At 39.7% G+C, this 18,422-nt stretch overlaps 1 protein-coding gene across 3 annotated transcripts in view; it reads right to left on the minus strand.

The window, feature by feature from the left end:
• The window catches only part of spock1 (SPARC (osteonectin), cwcv and kazal like domains proteoglycan 1), a 112,568-nt gene that overhangs the window by 50,583 nt on the left and 43,563 nt on the right, over positions 1-18,422 (minus strand). For 2 of the 3 annotated variants that reach the window (XM_030101466.1, XM_030101474.1), the window contains exons 3-4: positions 5,916-5,924; positions 2,131-2,176 (exon numbers count right to left, since the gene is read on the minus strand). In XM_030101466.1, coding sequence (XP_029957326.1) covers positions 2,131-2,176; positions 5,916-5,924 — 55 coding nt within the window. The remainder of the gene's footprint in view (positions 1-2,130; positions 2,177-5,915; positions 5,925-18,422) is intronic. The other variant, XM_030101481.1, reaches the window with a different exon arrangement.

The following is an 18,422-nucleotide window of genomic DNA, read 5'->3' on the forward strand; positions in this document are numbered from 1 at the left end:
AGTTATTTCTACACTGTGATGATGCTGGACGTCCGATGCTCGGAGTTGGAGGGATCTCATACATAACCCTAGAAACATTCCCTCGGTGCAGTTGGATCCTGCAGTACAATTTCTATTGCGCCATTTGAATCTGCTGTCCAGGATCAACAGGTTTGACTCCAATTCATATTAAATCAGTCCCTTTAAGTCTAGACAAATTCGACTCTGCAACCTGTGTCATTTGATTTCAGTGTGATTCATTTAGCATCTAAATTGAGCCATCCTCCTCCGCTTTGACACAGTGGATTCATGCAAACCGTCTGACATATTTACAACCTGGCTAAGTGGATGAATCTTTGCATACCTTTTGTTTTCAGTCGTCTCGGAGAAACTGGAGACTCACTCCAAAATTTGATGCATTGAAGCGAGGCTGTTCTCATTAGGCTCAGTATCCATGAGGAGCTGGCCCAGATAAACCTGCTCAGCAAGTCTCTCCCTGAAGAGTTACAGTTACTGTGCTAGATATGCAAAATCGCACCAGCACGAAACAGAACAAACTCAGAGGTAGAAAGATTTAATATCCAGTGTGCAATTCAGAAAGCTCAAGTCCAATTAACCCCCCATACAAGAGAGTGTGTGTGTGTGAGAGAGAGAGAGTCAGTGTGTGCATGAGAGTGAGCTGGTGTTTGCAATAATTGAGTTTAGTCAAGAGTTACTGAGGGTCTAAGAGCATTACACACTTGAGTGTGATTGATTAAGTGGAGTTGGCATTATTGCCATCGTAAATCCATAAGCAGCACATGCAGACAGAAAGTAGCAGCATTTGGCCTGACTCACACACAAGTAAACACTTCACAAGATTTCAACACGAGGAAATCTTCGCCGAACACTCACACTGACCTGATCGATTGTCAAAACGCAATGATTCACTTGAATTCATGAAGACTTTTGTTTTTATACATATAAGAGGGAGAAGTCCACAAAAAGGCACAACAATGAGAGTGCTGCACACACACACACACACACACACACACACACACACACACACACACACACACACACACCCATGATTGGATTTTGGCAGCAGCTCACTGAACAGCACAATTAGTTCATTTGGATCCCTTTTAATGTATTCCCTATGAAACAATTAAACACAAAGTGAAAAATATAATATGAACTACGCAAACAAACGCAGACACTAAAACCGAAGCATATTAAAATGAAGGCAATCATGAAGATGAGAATCAAATATTTCAAGAAAGTCTGCTCTTTCATGTATTTTCCACAAAACTGCACATTCATCTAATTAAATTCTGTATATTCAAGGCAGAACTTGTTTATGAAAGACCCCAAGCTACTTTGTGCGTGTTATTTTTTTTTGTCTGGGGCTCAGATAATGGGTTGTGATTCACTGGAGAATGTTTATTACTGTGGAGAAATCAGAATTTTGAGAAAGGAGTTTCATGTTTCTGATACTTGACGTTCCAGTGAAGATTAATATGAAATTAAAAGAGGACATTTTTAAATGGAAACATTTTGAATCACAAACAACTTAATGGTATTTCATTAAAAAAGTTAACAACAGACTGATGTTTTTCACCAACTGTATTATTAGATAATCAGATTAAAGACTCCTTCCAGTCAAAGTCAATAAGGCTAATGCTCTGTGTAAAACTAATTAAAATGTTTCCAGTTGCAGCACCAGTTGTTCGGTATCCACAAACAACTTGACAGGAACATTAGCTTTAAAAAGAAACTTGCATTTTTTTTTGTGCTGTGCTAATGAAGGCCAGATCAACTTTTCTGTACTTGAGATGCTTTTTTTTTTTTGTGGAAAAGAAATGCTTTTTAACTTGATGAGGGGTTTAAGAAGAAAATAATCCAAACGATCAGTATGAGGGAGCCTACAATATGAATAAAACATTTTTTTTTTTTTTTAGGGAGCAAAAGCTTTTCAATAAATCTGCAACATGTGGTAAAACTCTGTTTAATGTTGTCAAGCCTGCCTGACATCTTTAGCTACATTAACAAACACTTCATCTGAAAACATGAAGAAGACCGACTAGATGGGCAACAGTCAAACTCCTCACCGTTTACTTCACACACAGTTTAAAACATTATCAATATTTATACACAAACAGCGAAACTCACCTTGGTCGAGAGACTTGGCTGGAGCCCAGCTTTTGAAGTAGTCATCCTGCGTGGAAACACAAGAATCTGGGTTATGAAAAAATAATCAAGTGGAGAATACCACTGAATTATTTTGTAGACGAGGCAATGAACAGCCCAGATACTAAACCGAACCACTGGCGAATCCTGCGACTGCAGTATAAAGTGAAAAGACCCTGAAAGCACTGGCATGTGTCACAGTTAGTGTCAGGTGAAACATATAGCCATATATATTTAAATTCCTGTGAATTTAGTGGACTTCATTTTTAATGCTGTTGTATTGTACGTGCCTAGAAAACAGGACAGTTTCATATATGAGGGTTCCCCGAGTGGGGGGAAGACAGAAAGCTCCTCTGCCACACAGAGTATAAAACGAAAGAAAAAAAAAGCTCATTTAGGTAAACAGGAGAAGCTTATTTAAAAGAATAGATCAACCGGTTTGACATCCTGAAAAGGACTTCTACACCAAATGAGTTACCAAATACTAAAATCCATGTAGATTGATTTTATTCAACCCATTTCAGATGCTAGCACTCTGTCAGTTTGTCAAACACACAAACTAGACTCGAAACATCATGGGAAAATGAAGGGATATGAATTTTGAGCAGAAACCTAAAAACTTATGGTTGTTTTTTTTTTTTTACTTTTAGTTGTGCATAAAAAGAACACCTGCATGTTCAACACTGCCCCCTGCAGTGAGTTTCTCAGTCCCTTAATTTTTATTGATGTGAAATCAGCAGGACCAAATAGCTTATTGACAAACATGATATACAACGATCATTTAAAAAGTGATAAATGGTAAGAAATCCATATTCAATTCACATTCTCAGCTCCTCTGTCTCTGCTGCTTGAACAGGAAATCCACAAATTGGGCGATTTTTGGCCATCTATCCTCCTTTTGTTCTGCTCAGTCCTACATTATGAAGTGCTGGAGCCAATCTCAGCTGACGATGGGATCATCAGTACAAGATGCACAAATTTACCGGTTCATTCTGCTTCTTAGTAATCTGTTTTCCACATTCATGATCTATGCTATGACTGCACGTCTCGGTCTGACAGGCCGAGATAAATAGAGAGAAATATCAAAAGAAAACCCAACAGGAGGCCCACTGCGGGGTGAAGACAGCTGCAGACTCTAAAATGGAGTTTATATGACAAAAGCAATCAATGTCAAGATTAAAAATGGGTTTCAGCATCAGAATGCACAAAAAAAGCAGTGTTTGTTTATTACACCAGGATGCAAATGCGCAGTGTATTGTTATTTTTTAGCACTTGTTGTTCCCGCAGAGTTACATCTGAAGAGCACACATTCGTGAAAGAAACATTTTACTATCCCAGAAATAACTGGCTCCTCACAGCTGAGCTCAGCTGAGGAGAGATTTGGATTTGTTAAGCTTACTACTCTTTGATTCAGAGGCTTCATTTGGAGCTGATCCTCTGCCACTTAGAGAAATCTTCCGCTGTGTAGAGCAATTAAAAACCCTCATTGTGAGCGAGGGTCAGGGCTTAAATGCTGCTCCACTTTTAAGTAAAGAGACAGTCAGACGTAGGCAAAGGCAGAGGGGCTCTAACGTGTGTGTTCTTTTCTTTTTTTTCTTTAAATGAAAAGCATGTTTAAAATCAGCACAATAAATCTACCATATATTTATCTGTTTCATCACAAGTTGTTATACAATCAAGCTGTGTCGACTACATTCCTGTAAGGAATTCAGCGTTCTGGCTCAGCGGTAGAAAACATTTACCCTTCTAATTTAAGGTTTAATAAACACTTTCTAGTACATTGTATTAAAGTGTAACTACCTATAAGAAGACACAATGTTTTAATAATTTACAATATTTGCAGGTGTTTTTACAACCTTGCCTCCATGAAAAAAGCCCAAAGGAGGACTCAGAGTTACTGAACAGGACATTAAAACATTATGTCTCCCCATAACTGTATTTTACTGTTAATAACCATCATCAAATGTTCATTGTGTGCTAACAAACACAACTTTTGAGGTGATTAAAGTCAAGCAGGAATAAATTTTGCTGCGTTTACGACACAAATGCAAATATTTCCTGTGATAACGTACAGCAATCAGACATTATGACCACCTGCATAATATGGGGAATGTTCCTGTTTACGACGAAAAAAAAAATCTGCAACCTGTTGAGATACTGACTCAATGAGGTGTTTGCATCGGGTCCTTCAAGTCCTGTAGCCTGAGAGGTTGGATTCAGGACGTCAGTGGTACATCCCGCCCGCTCGCAGGCGCCACGATAAAGAGATAATCATTATTATTCACTGAGGACCGTCTGTCAGATTATGTATGACCCGATGTCACACCAAGATGGAAAAGGCACGCAGAAAGACAGAAGAGTACACAAACACATTCCCGCACACACACATACCTGGAGCTGTGCTGTCCACGGATATAGTATTATTACCCAGAGTGAACCATATGTGTGTCAGCAGGGAGCGAGTCTGTGTCAGTGACACTGTGTGAACCAAGCAGAGCAAACCTGCTGTGTCTGAGAGAAGGACCTTTATATCCTTCATTATTGAATAAAAGACACAGAGGAGGAGGGGAAGAGCGGGGAAGAGTGAGAGAGAGGGGGAAGACTAAATCGAGTAGTCCTGGAACAGTCTGCAGAAAATGGACAGCTGACCCACTCATCCAAACCACCGCTCTATAAATGACATCTGCCAAAAGTTGAGCCAACCAAAAAAGTTTCACATGAGGAGATAAAACCTAATTAACTTTTCCCCTAGGCCCTCACTTAACTCATGTCCTCACTTCTTTTTTTTTTCACCTATTTTATGTCCATCTCCCCTGCTCTGACTCTATTACAAAATCCTGCTTTGTAGTCACAAACTGCTGCCAGTTTAGAACTAAAGCACACATGTAGTGTACTGACAGTTCTCTGTCCAGACAGGAAGACTTCTCCTGCATTATACTGAATAAATTGAAGTTCCGCAAATTCATATTATAATTATCTATATAGAGAAAAATAGCTGAGTAGAATAAAAGAATATACCGTATAAAAACACATTATATTCTTTCACTTTGTACAGTGTATTTTCATTGTGCTACTGAGTAAAAAGTAAACCACATTATCACAATAAGCATGCCACAATTTTACACTATATGGTTAATGAAAAATATTTTCCAAACTTGTTATGATGGAACTTTCCATTTGCCAGCACACAAACTTAACCTCGAGCCAGGCAGGTCTCATCATCCTCCATCTGCAGCCGGCAAGCTCACTAACTCTCTGGTGACTGAGTGGGAACAGCTCTGACAGAAATGCTCGAAAACTGTGGGAGAATTGCAGCTTGGGTGTCTGCATGCATTTGACCAGGTTATATGAGAATTCTGAGGGGGAAAAGATTTTATTTTTCCATCAGTGTGACAGACATCAACGCCGTCAGTCTGGCAAACTCCTCAGATATGAATGATGAATTGATTTATATTTATTTATTTTTTTTTCTAAGAGAGGTTAGTGTCAGTAAAAGTTTTTGCATGAGCAGACTGGTAATACTTCAGAAACTTGCTATGTGGAAGAAAAACAAAGTTTGCTTTGGATTATGAACCTTACAAAACCACTAGGGCAACATTTTAATAGGTTGAACTACGCCATGCTACGCCTGACCAGCCTCCAAACCTGCCGAGCATTTAAATCAGAAACACCTCACCGGATCTTCCCCTGCAACACAAACTCTGCAATATCTGGGGCTTGTTTCAAAACAGTATCACCAAGTTACAAAAAGCAATGGCTGTACTTACCTCTACTTCCTTTAAATGATTGCAGGGGACATAGAGAAGAGAAAGAGGAGAGAAAGAAATAAAGGTCAGTGATAATGGCACGGTATGCTGCCGTCTCGTAGGTCCATTACAACCATGTGTTACTCATTCTGAATACTGAGCCCGACTCCACTGATTCATTCAATGGGAATCTGAATCCGGGTACACACACATACACATGCACACACACACACACTTGCTACCTCGTGTGATGGCTTGATTTGATGTGGCATGTAATTTGAAACACATTGAGATAGAGCAGCAGCATAAAGGAAAGAAAGAGAAGAGAGACAAAAGGGGGAAAAGTTGCACTCAAGGAGAGGAAGGCGAAGAAAACATGATTCAACAGTTTTTTTTTCCCTGTTTTTTTTTTTTTTGGAATGATAAAATGTGATCTGAGATGTGAAGAGAGAAGAGGACGGCAGGTTAAATTGAAAGTGACAGACAAGAAAATCAAACTGGAAAAAAAAGCCCTGCATCTAATCTGAAATTCAAACTTATCCATCCTGCTAATTCTTTGGCTGCTCAGCTTGTTATTCCGCCTAACTGAGCGCTGCAGAGGGTAATTAAAAAAAAAAAAGGTATAATATTTGTAGGATTGGAAATGAGAATCACAATAAGATGAAACATATTTGTTTATCAATTATTTGTAATTTTCTATGGCATCACTGCTTTTTTTTCTTAATCAGTGCTTCAGAATTTCTATCTGAAGTCGTGGTTAGATCATTTGATTTCAATGCAGTATGATTTCCAAATAATCGAAGGACAGTTTTCTTTCAACACAATGTGTCCGCCTCGGGCGCTTCCTGCCCCTGACGGGTCGCACACCATCTCTGGTCTCTGGTGATAGTATAACATACTTGTCAGCCCCGTGACTGCCCATGTGCATTCCAAACTACAGTAAACCAAACTAAACTAAACTAAACTAAACTAAACTAAAACAAACCAAACCAAACTAAAGTAAACCAAACCAAACTACAGTAAACCAAACTAAACTAAACTAAACTAAACTAAACTAAACTAAACTAAATTAAATTAAATTAAACTAAACCAAACCAAACCAAATTACACTAAACAAAATTAAACTAAACCAAACTAAATTAAACTAAACTAAACTATACTAACTAAATACTAGTTTAAACAGGTTAAGTATCCACAAAGCTGCCCCAGGAGCTAGAATGCTGTGGGAAGTACGGTGCACTGAGCCCTGTCCTCCTCTAATGTCTGAATGTTATTCCCTTTAGTCCGTTCATTGCTTTTCACCTGTTGTCCCCCCCTTCGAGGGGGAGTCTTCTCCAGTTTCAGTTGCTGACTCCACTATTACGAAGGCCTATGAACAAGCTCCGTCCGGACCGGGAGGACACCCCTGTCGGTCCTGCCCGTGGACTGGCTTCGGTTCTACTGCTGGGATCCGTGGTTCTTGTGCTGGACCGTCCAACGGACTGTCCTCAACATAGTCCTAGGCTTTACTTCTTATTGTCTCATGCTAGCTGTTGCCAAAGCTGTCCGTCCCTGGGAGAGGGATCCCTCCATACTGTGGTTCTCCCCAAGATTTCTTCTTTTCCCACTGGGTTTTTGGAGTTTTTTCTTGCCGGATGTGAGGGTCGAAGGCGGTGGTTGCTTCGTTCTGTCTCGTTACTGTAAATATTGACATATTACCATTATGCTTATTCACTGTTTTTACTTTTACCGACAAATGTAACATCTTGAAGCCCTCTGAGGCAACTGTTGTTGTGATACTGGGCTATACAAAAATAAATTGATTGAAAATTGATTGATTGATTGCATTCATCACCTCACAAAACAGCTTTTCTGGGACACACAAGGAACTGGGATCCCTCACCAGAGGGAGTGTTGTCTTTATTCTCACCATACATGCTGACGCCCACATTTTCTGCAGTTTCAGCTGTTTTCGTTGTGGGAAGACTACATTTCAGGTACGCTGACCTTCACTACACCATCCCAGTCAACACGGCTTCTGGTGTCTATGCTTCTGTTCCCTCCTTGATTTATCATTTTCTATCAATGCGTTTTGCTTTGAAAAATGAGATAATGATGTGGGGCAAACAAAAAAAATATCTTCGTTTGACAAATAAAAATACAGGATCAGGGTCCTCATTTTAAAAATACTTTTGTGGATGTAATGATGGTATTATTGTAATATTATTGATACTGATATCAAAGTGGTGACTTCTATTTGAAAAGCTGCTTTGCATGTCTGTCTTTGAGGGGTCTGACTGCTAAGCCAGAGGATTCGAAACAGCCACCATTTTCTGTGTATTCAATCCATGATGTGTGGGAATTATAAGCTCCAAACTCATATGACAAATTACCAAGACATTTGCCACAGTTTGCTATTTATTTCTTAACGGATTCACACCCCTTATTTATTTATTGTAACACTTTTCAGACATTATGTAAAATGTAACTCGGGATGGTTTGCAGGTGTTTAACAAATAAACAAACAAACAAAAAAAACAAAAAAAAAAACATGAATCCACACAAACAAATGCAAAAATGCACTTAACAGCCAAGTCAGATGTTTGGATCAATGAACTCCGAAAATCCGAAAATAGTTGTATTGGATGGATAGACAGGCAGACAGACAGACAGACAGACAGACAGACAGACAGACAGATAGATAGATAAATAGATAAATAGATAGATAGATAGATAGATAGATGTTCTTCTAGAACTGAATGAAGCGATCATTTCAGAAATTCCAGAGAGGCGTTTGTTTGTTGATACCACGTTTCCCCTGAGGACTGTTTGAGTCGAAGGATCAGTGTCTGTAGGTTGTACAAGTTCACAGAAAACTTCAAACATTTTCTTTTTTTTCCCCAGTTTTTTTTCTTTTTTTTTTTACTGTTTTCTCCCTCTGCAGAGCACCGTTATCAAATCCCCAAGCTTATTTTGTGATTTATAATATCAAGCTCTATCTAAACTGCGCTTGAGCAAAAGACATTTCTCTTCTGACTCCGACATGAGCCGCAGTGTTTTGTCTTTGGAAATCACCTGATCATGTCAGACTGCAGCGCTCTCCAAGCAGAACTTCCTGGATCGGAGGCAGACCTGAAAGAGTTCATCTTTTTTGCTGTCTTGTTGATTTCCGAACCATCTGGACGATTTGTATCTTGTTGGTGTTTTCTGCCGAGTTAATTTTGACCTGCAGCCACAAACATGTTGTGTGTACAAGCAAACGTGTGTCATCTGCTCTCATCAGATAACAGCACTTCCTGTATGCGGCGCAGGACTGCAGCGGAGGTGTTTCTGTCGGAGAGAAGCGGCTTTCTACCAGCTTGTGTTACTTTGGGTTCACAGCGTTACTAGTAGTCTTATTATTCAACTTAAGTCACACGAATGACCTTTCTTTGCCCAAGACCCTCATTAATATTTTAGTGTGCTCATCTCAGAAGCATTAACTGGCTGTTTAGTTCACTGCTACACTGCCCCAGTGACATTCAAACTCTTTAAAGTGATTACAAGGAGATAAAACTGTGTCGTTATTATCATACTGGCTTTGATGGAGGTGGTGCTGAAACTTTCGGTTGCAGGTATCACGGAAAAATCTGCCTGCTGCTTCTCTATAAAGCTGCAAACTCTCTGCAAGACCTGGTTGCCAAGCAAGGAAAGGAATAAAATTCAACTGTTTAATTAAGTCTTTTTTTTTTTTTTTTTTTTTTAGGGTTCAATTAAAAATCTATTTAAAATGGAGCACAACAGCTGTCAGTGAAAATGGGATTCCTTTAATATGAAACTGTACATGGTGCCATTTATTTAGCAGTGCCTCTGTTTTAATTATGGTTAATTGACTGCATGTCTGTGTTTAAACAGCTTCACGTCGCGGTGAGCAGTTCTATTACACGCTGCTGTTTTGCAGCAACGCGATCAAGTGAGAATAGGCTGCAGTGTTCAGACATCCTTCCCCGGGGGAGAAAGGGGGCAAGCATGTCAATGAGGTTGTGCAGTGGGAAACAAGGAAACAACCTGGAAACAAGAAATGCGCGTACTTTCTGTTGTGCTTGTTGTCGTGATTACACTGGGAACATTTTGAAGGCCACTTCTGTTGTCAAAGTTCTGCTGCACTGAGGATTATTATTTTGTGTCTCACTGCCAAACTGGCATACAGTTTCGATCATGAGCCAATTATCAAAAGCTTTTTTTTTTCTCATTTGCTCATTTAAAAGCTTACATTCCGGTGCCAAAAACCCTTCCTGTAGATTGTCTTCTTAATTTCACATCTTGGGTATGCTAACTAGCAACCTGTGACCCTACAAGATTGTAAACAACACACATTGTCAGTTATGAAGTAAATACATAGAGGTTATATAAAGGCCGACCATTTATTGCATCGTGATTTGCAGAAAATGCAAATGGAAAAAGCAACATCATGCTCGATCAGCACGAACAGGTGAAACGTAGAAATATTGCAATCACATGAATTGAAGTTTAGCCTCAGATCCTGATCAGCTAGTAAAATACAGAATATAATGCTTTGTATTTTGTGCAAACAGCACATAACAGACAGTCCTTTATTAACTAGGAGTCAGTTGAAACGTTTTAACATTTGATAAAGAAATAAAAGCCTTTGAATGGTTGCTAAAAATACTCCAATAAGACACTAGTTCAGCAATCAGAAAAATGAAGATAAAACATTACAATACAGGATTTTGCTGGCTTTTGGTGACATCTTAAATGAAACTGTACTTCAGGATATTAGACAGCAATATGCACCACTGGACCATTCAACATTCTGCCTTTCAGGATGCCATCAGCAACAAAAGATACATGCTCCTCTAACGCACCCTGTCCTCTTCCACGCGCACACTGTGGGTTTATGATCATAATAGATGAAACTTGATGTCTTGACAGAGAAGAAGCCAGCCGGCACGCTGGCGTGGCTCCCAGGTTAATCATGCAAATATGCTCGAGTCGGGCAGCAATGACGGCGAGACACTGTAACCCTCATTGTGAACTGGCTTGTAAGGAAGTTTTTCAGGTTCTGTGAAGTGGACACACACACACACCAGTGTGTGTGTCAACACGTTCACCCACTTTAACCTAAATCACCCTGAAAACGGCTGCATGAAAAGGGTGACAGTTTATGCTATGTTAACGTCTGAGTTGTCTCTTTCCAGTTAAAAGAACGCTTGGGCCGGCAACGACCTACAGACAAAACACAGTTAGCCATTTAGCCTGTATCGATTGGTAGCTTGAAAGAGTCAGCAGTGGCTGCAGTGGCTGGACGGAGTCCGGTGGAGACTGAAGTGAGGTGGGCAGTAGTTAAAATCCAGCCTTATGAAGGTCTCCTGCTAACTGCAGTATTCTTGATAAATGGTTCTTTTAGACAGGCGAGTAAAAAGGACAGGCTGGGGCACTTGTACGGATTGTTTTTACTCTACTAGCAGTGAATTGTATGTGATCTACAATTTGTGTTGATTCAATTTCAGTTTATATAATGATAATATCCTAGGACGGAATTAATAAAAGCATATCTAAAACATGAGATTCATATTTAAAGCATCATCAGGATGTTTGTTGAAAAACGATTGAGAAATTAAAAGGTTCTGTATCTTGTAAAAAGAGTTTGAGTGCCCATTACAATGTCGGTGGTTTGTAAAGTGAGGCTGGTGAAAATGATCAATAATTAATTATACTAAAGTAAGCATGTCCCTTTTGTAAAAGTGCACAGTTAATATGTGAGAAAGAGATTCCACAGAACTCAACATCTTCTCAGGTAGCACACGCCGCAGCAGCTCTGATCCGAGGTAAACACTTCATTTAAAAATCTCACACATTCTCTCAGAGGTTTTATGGCAATGGCTTTAAAAACCACTGGTGTAACTACACAGGTATTGGAAATGCTCAATGAATCACTGGTTTTAGGACTTTTTCGGCCATTTAGCAATACTTCAGTTTTAAGACAGCATCCAGCTCCCATATTTGTTGTTTTAATGATGATTTGTGTCCCTCTCACTCAGCGTAAATAAGCATGGTCTCCTGCAGGCAGGCCTTAAATGAAACAAGAACACCATGGTATCAATGTGTTTTCATTTCAGCCTCAATGTTTAAATCTGGAAGGGCAACTTAGCGGTAAATAGCATCCCCTGAGAGCAGAGCAGCGCCATTTAATAGGCCCGGACTGCCGCTGCACAGGTAGAGTAACATACTGCTCTGACTATTGGGAACCATATCAGCAATAAAGGCTTTTGCTCCTCAGATGATTCTTCACAGAAAATGAACTTGAACTCAGGCTGATTTGAAAAGTTGGAAGAAATATATATTTTTTGCTTTTTCTAGTTTTTCCTTCAGCAATAAGATGGACCTTGTTTGAGTATTTATGCTCTTTATATACAGTTATTACTGTCCAGCTTTTCACTTTTTCTTTTATTTTTGTTGTTCAAAGGTTTTATGCGGTTTGCAGCTGTAGTTATGCTATTTTATTTATGAACAATTTATATTGCAATAATAAAAGTACATACTTTTTCAATGATATTTGACCAAAAATGATTCAAACATAACTTGTTGCAGGACAGATTTGAAAGACAACATGGCTATTGTTTATCTATAGCATTGCACATATTGAGGTTTACAGACTCTTAAACCAGGTTGTTACTGCACAAAGGAACAATTTGGAAAGTCTTTCATTTCTGTGATAACCTCACAATCAGTCAATCTCTCGGGTCCCCACAGGGTCAGCTCATGTGTGTCTTTTTCCCTTCCCTGTGATGGCTCCGAGATTCCCTCTGATAGCAGATCCCAGAAGGAAGCGCGTGACAGGAAAAGGTAGAGAAGGAACACAATCGATTCACGGGGGAGCCAAGCACAAATGGATTCAGTCTGATTAGTGGATCTCAGCAGAAATAACCTTCACTGAACATGAGCCTGTGTGTGTGTGTGTGTGCGTGCGCGTGTGTGTATGTGGTTATGCTCACAAGTGGGTAATTGTGAGTTTGTGCAAATACTCAAATTAACATTAAAATAGGCAAAAGCATGCCTGCAGTGCTGACTGAAGATGTCATAATCAGGAGATGAGGATGCAAATCTGGCCTCTCAGTGGAAACTAAACAGCATTAAAAATTTACTGTGTGCTTTACGCATTTTATTCATGGCACTGGAACTTTGCCGGATTTCTTTCCTCCTTCATCGTTTTCCCAACAGTCTGTTACTCATTCTCCTCTCCCCCTCCTCCACTAAGCCCCTGCTCTTCTCCTCCGACTACATCCCACTCGTAGAAAAGCAGTGGTCTGGGATCTGATCAGCACCCAGTGAAGCTGATATATGAGCTTGGTGAGCAGATAGCACAACAGAGCAGAGTGTATTTCAGAGATATACCACATCAGATTACTGTACTGCTGGGCCTCTGCAGAAGTGAGGAACGCTGACTAAGATCGGGAGAATCAGCTATGCTTCAATATCTGACCGATACCAACTTAGGAAAGCAACACACATTGAAGGGGCCTGTTTGAAGACAGTGTCGTCTGTTATCTGGATCAGATACCATTTTCATTAACATCCTAATGAAGAACATCTAGTTCAACAAACACACCATCTCCGAACCCTTTCTTTTTCCTTGTGTATATTATTATTTTATACATTGTGAACTCACTTGGTACAGTACACACACACACACACACACACACACATATATATATATATATATATATATATATATATATATATATATATATATATATATATATATATATATATATATATATATATATATATATATGACATAACAAGGAGTTGAGAAAAACCAAAGACGTGCGTGAGGTTCTCGACAGAAAAACTGCATCGAAACTCAAGGAAAACTTCAATAAAATTAATTTGACCTAACTCCATAATACAATCTCTGAACTCAGGCAGGTCACCTCTGACATGCATTAAGAAAAAATGCCTTTCCAAGGACATCACATGAAGCTCTACTGGTAATTTCTATGGCCTTTACAAGAGCAGCTGAAGCCATCGTATTGATGAAGATAGAAGGATTAATAGGGCTTGTGAAGTCTTTCTGGCCGCTGCCATAACAGAAACTATTTAATAAGGAAACTCATTATCTGTCACACACTTGACAAATCACTTGGATTAGTAGTTTTCTAAGTGACTTTGAGGGAATTAGGTGCCATCAATGTTATGATCAGAGCTGAAACCAGCGCAGTGAGAGGTCGTGTCGTTTTCACTGAACTGACTATGAGAGATGTGCAGAGGTTAATCTGCTGATGCCTCCATTACTGTCATGGCATGAGTCATGCTGCATATAGTAACTCCTCCAACAAAGAGAGACATGCTTATATTAGCTGTGGAGAGTCAGCTCACTACGTTTTCATATGTGACCACTCACTGACTGACACTATAATAATAAAACATTTAAAAAAATAGCCTTCACAAAATGAATAGTTGTAATTTATGTTACATTTTATCTTTAATTAGAAATCAACAAAGTTTCTGAGAATAACATATATTCGACCACAAACATTTGTCTTTGTCAGCAAGCAAATAAAGATCTTTTTGTTGGAAACAGGCTTATTAAAAACTACAGGATCTTAACCTCAGACAGTGAAGAGTCGGACAGTAAAGACTGCAGTCTGTGCCACTCCACCACATTCATCATCTACACATTTCCTCCCTTTGTTTCCCAGATACTGGACCCTGTGCAGCTGAGGAGATGCCATGTGTCTGTTCACTAACATCATTATAAATGCACATTAGCTAAAGCTTTGTATACCCATGTTAAGAAGCTTTGAAAATGTGTTTATAAATGTTTCATTTTGCTACGCCACACATTATGTGAGGGACGGAAGTCACCATTTAACTGCCTTTAGCAAAATCTTTTAGCATGTTTGTCTCCCTTCTTTTGAACCATAGCCCCAGAAAATCAGTCACCAATCAAAGTGAATTAACTCACAAAAAAGGGACAATACATTGACGCAGTGGTTCCCTGGCGATCCGTGGCTCCAACAGCATCCTCTATAACAAAGAGTCCTTTCAGACAAAAGACCCTCATAGAAAGTGCAGTTAAATGTACCATAGGTAATGTGCTTCAACACCAGTTTTATTAATATTGCATCATGAAAAATATTCCTTTGCTTGGTTTAAATTATGATTGGTCTTGAAGAGTAACACTATTTATGATCCAACCAGAGTCTGTGTAAGCGACACATCATATTGTGTCCCACTGCCAGACCTCTGTGCACATGTCTGTTACATAAAGTCGTCACATTACACTTCATCAAGCACTTTTACATGTTTTGTGTCACAGGAAAAAAAAAACAAAACAAAAAAAAACCGATGCTTGTTGCTTTCTAATCAGACTCTGAAAGAAAGCAGGATGTGTGGCCATGCGTCAGTCCATGGACTGAATCGGGTGACAGGGTTTATGAACTTTTGAACTTCGCTCAGAATTTCCATTTTTTTCTTTTCCATTAGGCTTTCAGATCAGTGTTCTATTAGCATGTTTCAGCTACAGCTGTAATATTTGCCAAAATCAATCATCATGATTTGGATGTAAAGAGAAGCTTGCTTATGTTTTGATTCAAGTGTAAACTTGTTACATTGAGTAAATCCACTCCAAGTTGCTAAAGCATTTCTCAGTTAAACGCTCCCGGGTGCATTGAGGCTGCACTTGACTGTAGTGCAGTACGGAGACTCTGGATGGACTGAAGAAGGGTTTTATGCACATGAGATAAGAGATTAAAAAAAACCTCCGTGTAATGAATTGATCGCAGGGGCATAGATGCACAGAAAAAAAGGAACTACGGAACGTGATAAAAGAAAGAGGTGATGAAGAGAAAACACGGACAAAGACAACACGAGGAGTCCAAGTGGGCAGTAAGACAGAGAGAGAGAAAACACACAGAGAACAAAGAGGAGCGTCGGCTTTTTTGTAGTGAAGCTCCACTGGAGTCTTTTCACTCTTCGTGTCTGCAGCGCTGCGATTGACAGGCCGCCTCTCGTTCATATGAACCGGCCGGTAATTGTACACGTGGTGCTGGAAAGATGAAACAGCATGCCACTGCACACTCGCGCACGCTAACGCACGCGCAGCACCTGCTTTGGAGGACAGTTAAAACCCAAATTAAAGGTTAATTGGAGGGTTCTCCATTGCACTCCTCTCTCACTCGCTCACCCCTTCTCTCGCTCACAAACAATTAAAGCTAAAAATAAACGTGTGTGCGTCAGTGGAACAATGATTTGTGTCCAGCCTGTAAAGTTACATAAGGATCTGTGTGAGCAGTGACAACACGTGCATTCATAGCCAATCCCACGTCTCTAAAGTGAGACAAACAACTTCTCTCCTTTCTGCTTACTTTCCCCCTTCTCCCTTCGGCTTTCTGTATTTATAGTTTCCCTCATTCATCAACTCTCTTCCTCTCCCCTCTTTTTTTTCTGAGCGCATCCCCCCACTGATCCAGAAACTCAACACACTCATCACAGTGGCTCAAAGCCGACATCAAAAATCTGCTTCCTCTCCATTCTGTTCTTTCTTTTCTCGTTAATGAGGGGAAAACCTTCACTGAGCAGTCTGTTATTCAAAATATCTTGCCATCTTTATTCCTCAGAATTACTGCCTTTTTTTCAACACCCTCGCCAAACTGGCTCCCATCTAGTACTTCTCTCATTTTCCCTGAGTTTTGGGGATGTGAATGAGAAAATCAATCAATTACAAGATGGGCTGTGGAAGAAAAAAGAAAAGAGTAGCTGGCTTAGTGAGGGTGGGAGGAGAAAGCAGGAGGAAAACCGTTTCTTGGACTTAAAAGAAGGACAAAGGGGAAGACCGACTGTGAAGGTTGTAGTAACATCAATCTTTGTGCAAACCTACTGACAGGAATGAAGAGATAAGGATATGATAGAGAAATGACAATCAATTAAAGCACAGAGAAACAAAGCCAATATCGAATGATGTTTGATTCAGGACAACTGCTGTTTTGTTTTGTTTTTTTTTTTTCTCTCATTCAAACATGAGCAGAGGAGCTGTACATGAAAAAAAAAGCTTTTTTTTTTTCCCCCCACAGGGATGGGCTTGATATCACTTGTGATGTGAACGTGCTTCCAGCCACTCATTATACTTCCACTGGAGGAAGGGAGATGTCCCTTTTTGCAGTTTGCCAGCACTTGGTTAGAATCCTTTCTGCACTGCCTTATGGCTCCTCATATCAGTGGGCTTTTTTTTTTTGATAATATTATGAGTTATGCATCGGAGATCACACATCCTGAACACATCCAGCTTTTAAAAACTGCTTATTTCTTGTAAACTGTGTCAGTTAATGTGTGGTTTCACATTTTTTTTTTTTTTATAATTGGACTAAAGTAGTTTATTTAAATACTGAAGTACAGATATTTTGATAATGTTCTTCAATAGATTAAAAAAAAAGAAGATAAAAACAACAGCAACCTTGAATGCCTGAGTGAGATCGCTTACGAAGGAAGCATAGAGAAGCCCGACAGAAGCTCAAAATAGAGCTCAAGAGAGAAATTTAGGAGGAAAGACACAAAAATCTATCAACATGCTTTCCATGTGAGTATGAAAACTGCAAATAAAATCAAAGGCAGGCAACACGTTTGATTTAAGGACGTACTAAAGGCTGCAACTGTGACATGCTTTGATATGCAGTTGAAACTCATCGGAAAGCAGAGGTGTTTTTAGATACACCCGAGGGCAGCACTGGAGGGCTGAGGGAGAAGAGCGCCATCAGAGACAGTCAAAACACAATCATTCTTCACAAACGGGGATAACAGCAGGCTTCGCAGACAGTCTTTCCTTGAAGGTTTTGCTAATGTGCCACAGATCGTGAACTATATAGTTCAAATCCTGCTGATTTTTTAAACTTCTCTCTAAAAAACATGGCTAGTCAGTGTAATGTGGGTGGGATGTGGAAAGACACGAAAACTGACAAATTCTGCAGGCAATTTTTTTCCCCCTCATTAAAGGCACTTTGGAATTTCCCGGGACTGAAATGCACAGGAACCTCAAACCTAAACTATAAAAAAAACTCCAGCCTGTAAACAGTGGATGAGAGACCTGTCAAAGTTTCTACAGCCAACAAATTAATCAACTAAAGGCGACCTGAATAGTTTTAATAAAGTGAGCGTTGGAAGAAAGGACAAGGCAATGAATCTGAGGTCGACAGGCACATTTTAGAAATTAAACAACTCAAATCTCAATACTCTATCTGGCAAGTGAGTTTTGGGTGCCAGGAGAGTGTTTCTCCACCATGGAAGCCTTACAGCAGCTCAGTGGTGAATTCAGGTGAAAACAGATGTAAGTCTGGAGGAGGGACAGACCAGCCGACTCAGTGTAATAAATAATAGATAGGACAGCATGTCACAAGATTAGCTGACATGGCCACAGGTCTGTTTGCCCCTGGGGGTTTGATTGGTTGAGGGAACCAGGAGAAAAGAAACATAAGAGCATTCCTGTCGACTTGTCTCAAGTGCTTGATTAAAGGTCAGGCAGTGGTGCGTTTCCAGTGTTAGTCTATGATTTGT

This window comes from Salarias fasciatus, chromosome 2 (genome assembly GCF_902148845.1).
Source record: "Salarias fasciatus chromosome 2, fSalaFa1.1, whole genome shotgun sequence".
In the NCBI taxonomy this organism is placed as follows: Eukaryota; Metazoa; Chordata; class Actinopteri; order Blenniiformes; family Blenniidae; genus Salarias; species Salarias fasciatus.